Raw genomic sequence first — 5,000 nt, 5'->3', positions numbered from 1 at the left:
ACTTCTAATGGGAAAGCATTTGTTGTCGTGGAGACGGAGCCCAGTTTCCCAGGTGATAACGGAATGCTGATCAGCAACCTGAAGAGGATGGATCAATTCCCTTGGGTCAGGTGATACTTATCAACCAATCAGGGAGGACGTGTACCTGGGACCCGCCCTGGCGGAGCCAGATGGCCACTCAACTGAGCAGAGGAGGCTGTGACTACGTCATGGCAGGAATGAAATATAAAGAGGCGCTCCCTGCAGAGGGCAGGCTGGTCTGTGGAAGACGTCATACATACACACACACACACACACACACATCAGGATCAAACACACACACACAGGGAAACACAGGCTAACAAACACACAACTGGCTGATGAACCTTAAAATGTGGGAAGGCTAAAAGTGATGATTTTTCTCTCTCGCACACACACACATACTTGGATAGACATACAGAGATAAACATACTACAATGACACACACACACACACAAACACACACACACAGAGACACACACACACACACACACACACACACACATACACTGTTTTCAACTGTAGTCACCAAAGGTCTGGTTGAGGGCCTGTTTGGCATCTCTAAGGTCATGTGGGTCACTCATTGTCCTGCCCCAGTGCAGAGGTCACAGAGTGCAGGTGGAGAGCTGTGTGTGTGTGTGTGTGTGTGTGTGTGTGTGTGTGTGTGTGTGTGTGTGTGTGTGTGTGTGTGTGTGTGTCTGTGTGTCTGTGTGTCTGTGTGTGTGTGTGGGGGGGGTTGGTGCTTACCAGAGAAGAAGTGTGCTTTGAAGCCCTTCTTGGAGACAGTGTTGTCGGACTTGAACTCTATGCGCATGTTGTTGTACTGAGAGGTGATGACCTCGGGCACTTCCGCCCCACAGAACTTCCCATGGAGCTTAGAGTCGGACGTCAGGCCACTACGCACCTCCACATAGTCATACTTACACACCTGTAACACACACACACACACGACTGAATGAACCATCTGTCCAAGTTACACAGCGGTCAGACATCTCTCCCTACCCTCCACAGACATAGAGTTGCACAGCGGTCAGACATCTCTCCCTCCCCTCCACAGACATAGATAGTGTTGGCAGTGACCCCATTACGTCCCCTCTCACCTCATTGCCCTCCAGCTCAAAGGCCTCAAACTGCATGGATATGCGGTACTGGTTGGGAGCCACCACCTGCCACACACAGTTCTTATTGGGCGGGTACTCCTTGGGCCAGCCTGGCGTGGTGATGGTGCCATTCAGCTTGGACAGGATGCCACCGCACGCAGCTAGAGGAGAGAAGGACACAGGCAAGCCGTTACCGTGGTGCCAATGGAGGAGAGACACACAGAGGAATGGAGAGAGCGATTGAGGAGAGAACAATTGAACGTAGAAAAGAAAAGCTCAACTGAGTGAGCACAATACACAGTTGAGATAGAGGGATGTAGGAGAAAGAAGAGGAGGTTGAAAAGGAGAGAGGGAAAGAGAGAGAAAGAGAGAGAGAATTAAACAATGTGTCTTCCTTCATATAGAACCTCAATCCCTGTACCTAATTAGCATGCCCCCTCTCTCTTTCAGCCTGAAATAATGATTTTGTTTTGTTTTAAAGATGCCTTTAATCTCACAGTTAGTGGTTACTGTGACTTTTCTCTGGAAGACTTAATTAGTGTGGGTAAGAACACACACAGGCCCCAACACACACAAACACACACACACACACACACACACACACACACACACACACACACACACACATGTTTGATTAGCCCTCTGGTAAAGCTGCTTTTTCCTGTTGAAAGCGGATGTTTGGCTTTTCATTTAGTTTTCTTTACACTGAGAGTGAAGAGCAAGGAAACACCTGGTCATGCACTCTTACAAATACACCACTATTAACACACACACACACACAGACACCATACAAACAAATAAAGCAAAACTCTGATCCAGATTGGCAGACATACTTCCTCACAGTGTGGTCACATACAGCATGTAAACAACAACATCCCAGCCAATGAGCCGCTGGCGATAGACACAGGGCAGCAACTAAAGGCACAGTGGTGGCTTACCTTCACAGCTTTTCTTGTCAGGGGCCAGCTCATAGCCAGGGTCGCATGCACACTTGTAGCTGCCCAGTGTATTCACACACCTCTGTTCACAGCCTCCATTATCTGGCTTGGCACACTCGTCTTCCTCTGCAGCACACAAACACACACACACACACACACTTTAAAAACGTGTCCTCAGACGCCTCCACCACAGAGCCGACTCAGGGAGCTCCAGTGAGTGTGGGACGCATGCAGGTGAAATAAAGTGATAAGGAAACGTGATAATCATCGTCATTAAATCATCTGTGGCATGACTCATCACTCCCTGCAGAATAGCTTTCATTCTTTGCGTTTCTCTCTTCTCTCCATCTCTCCATCTCTCCATCTTTATTCTTCCCATCACTCCCCATGTCTTTGCTCACCAAACTCTCTTTTTATTTCACTGACATTCTATTCATTTTCATGTCAACAAGGTCAAATGGTCATTTAAGACATTCCCATGTTGTCACATGAGAACAAAACAGCATCATAGTTAGTGCTTGACCTTAGAGACCAGAGACAGACAACAGAGACAAGCAAATCTTTATTGGTATAGAACTTTTAATACAGCATCACTCAGTAGGAAACATCAGAGAAAAAGTTCCAATCCTCATATAAATAACATTGACAACTCAAGACAGAAAGAAAACAAAAATATATATAAACAAAAAGATCAGATACTACTAAAGATCAATAAACAGGGGGAACTAGTCTGAAGCCGCTGAGCTTATCATCATTTAACCAGAGAAGCGGTCACTGACCAGAGGACACCAGACACCTCAGAGTGTCACTGCTAAATGGACTTACTGTGGGTGTGTGGGTGTCCATGTTTGAAATGGTGTGTATGTTTGTGCATGTTCTCTTTATATGTGTCATGTGAGTTTGGACTGGGCAGAAGAACATGGTTGTGTCCATGCGTGTGTTTATGTGTACGTGTGTGTAGAAGGTGTTTGAATGACCGAAAGTGTGGCTTCTCATTCAGGTGTGTGTGAGGTCTGTGATAGAGGATGTGTTCACCTTTAAAGAAGTTGGCGGCAAAGCCGGCCTTGTTGACAGTGCCATCAGAGACAAACTTCATCCACAGAGTGTTTGAGGTAGAACGAATGTCTTCGGGCTTGTCATAGCCACAGAACCGACCAATCAAAGGGCTGTTCTCAGACAAACCGTCTCGAACTTCCAGGTAATCGTAAGCACAGCTGTCATGCCTCTCAACCTGCAATAGCACACACACGCACGCACGCACGCACACACACACACACACACACACACACACACACACACACACACACACACACACACACACACACACACACACACACACACACACACTATAACATCTGAATCTCCACATGACATATACTGAGATCTTATCTTTTGTTTGATGCCAACACTTTCTTCAGCTCTCTCTCTGTGCATTTCAACACACCAGGCCACACACACACACACACACACACACACACACACACACACACACACACACACACACACACACACAGTGCTACTGTCTGACTGGGCTAATCAGGCCCCACAGAAGGAGGAGGAGAAAGGGAGAGCCATTGGTGTATTAGCTCCTGTAGAAACATGTGTGTGTGCATGATTATGTGGTGTTACATATGTACATGTGTGTGTGTGTGTGTGTGTGTGTGTGTGTGTGTGTGTGTGTGTGTGTGTGTGTGTGTGTGTGTGTGTGTGTGTGCATGATTATGTGGTGTTACATATAGACATGTGTGTGTGTGTGCATGATTATGTGGTGTTACATATGTACATGTCTGTGTGTGTGCATGATTATGTGGTGTTACATATGTACATGTGTGTGTGTGTGTATGTGTGTGTGTGTGTGTGTGTGTGTGTGCATGATTATGTGGTGTTACATATAGACATGTGTGTGTGTGTGCATGATTATGTGGTGTTACATATGTACATGTGTGTGTGTGTGTGTGTGTGTGTGTGTGTGTGTGTGTGTGTGTGTGTGTGTGCATGATTATGTGGTGTTACATACAGACATGTGTGTGTGTGTGTGTGTGCGTGCTTGATTATGTGGTGTTACATATAGACATGTGTGTGTGTGTGTGCATGATTGTGTGGTGTTACATATGTACATATAGACATGTGTGTGTGTGTGTGTGCATGATTATGTGGCGTTACATATGGACATGTGTGTGTGTGTGCATGATTATGTGGCGTTACATATGGACATGTGTGTGTGTGTGCATGATTATGTGGTGTTACATATAGACATGTGTGTGTGTGTGTGCATGATTGTGTGGTGTTACATATGTACATATAGACATGTGTGTGTGTGTGTGTGCATGATTATGTGGTGTTACATATGGACATGTGTGTGTGTGTGCATGATTATGTGGTGTTACATATGGACATGCATGTTGTCTGCATACAGTCACAGGCAGCATGGCTGCAGCTGTCTTAGTCCCATCCTGACAGACAGAGAGGAAGAGCTCCAGTGGTCCTTACCTCAAATGCCTGGAAGCTGAGGCCCACGTTGTAACCATCGGCAACAGTGATTCTCCACACACACTCCTTTGATGGCCGGTAGTCGTCTGGGTAATTGGGGGACTGGATCTGGCCAGCGTCCTTACTGATGTCCCCACCGCAAATGGCTTCCGGGGACACACAGAGAGGCACACAGGTGGAGAGAGACAGAAAGAGAGATTACTTTCACCGTGTGACACACTGCATTTCGGCATCACTGTCAGCAACTTTCAAGAGGATGTACTGTATTCTTCTATGGACTGAATCCACTGAACATGAATTCTTCAGGACATTTCAAGTATCGTTCAACTGATGGTAATTAGAGCTGCAGCTATCGATTCCTTTTGGAATCAAGTATTCTAGCGATTATTTCATCGATTAATCGAGTAATCGGACAAAAAATAATTTTGCGTTATTAATGTAATTTATTAATGTG

At 45.9% G+C, this 5,000-nt stretch overlaps 1 protein-coding gene across 3 annotated transcripts in view; it reads right to left on the bottom strand.

Annotated features, from left to right (window-relative positions):
• tll1 (tolloid-like 1) overlaps positions 1-5,000 on the bottom strand; it is a 49,586-nt gene that overhangs the window by 13,047 nt on the left and 31,539 nt on the right. For all 3 annotated transcript variants that reach the window (XM_042080348.1, XM_042080428.1, XM_042080497.1), the window contains 5 exons: positions 4,547-4,692; positions 3,092-3,287; positions 2,057-2,182; positions 1,119-1,279; positions 766-946 (listed from right to left, as the gene is read on the bottom strand). In XM_042080348.1, the coding sequence (XP_041936282.1) occupies positions 766-946; positions 1,119-1,279; positions 2,057-2,182; positions 3,092-3,287; positions 4,547-4,692 (810 nt within the window). The remainder of the gene's footprint in view (positions 1-765; positions 947-1,118; positions 1,280-2,056; positions 2,183-3,091; positions 3,288-4,546; positions 4,693-5,000) is intronic.

The sequence above is a fragment of the Alosa sapidissima genome, chromosome 1 (assembly GCF_018492685.1).
Source record: "Alosa sapidissima isolate fAloSap1 chromosome 1, fAloSap1.pri, whole genome shotgun sequence".
Taxonomy (NCBI): Eukaryota; Metazoa; Chordata; class Actinopteri; order Clupeiformes; family Clupeidae; genus Alosa; species Alosa sapidissima.
The sequence above is the reverse complement of the archived record's forward strand: the minus strand, read 5'-3'. Positions and strand labels throughout refer to the sequence as shown.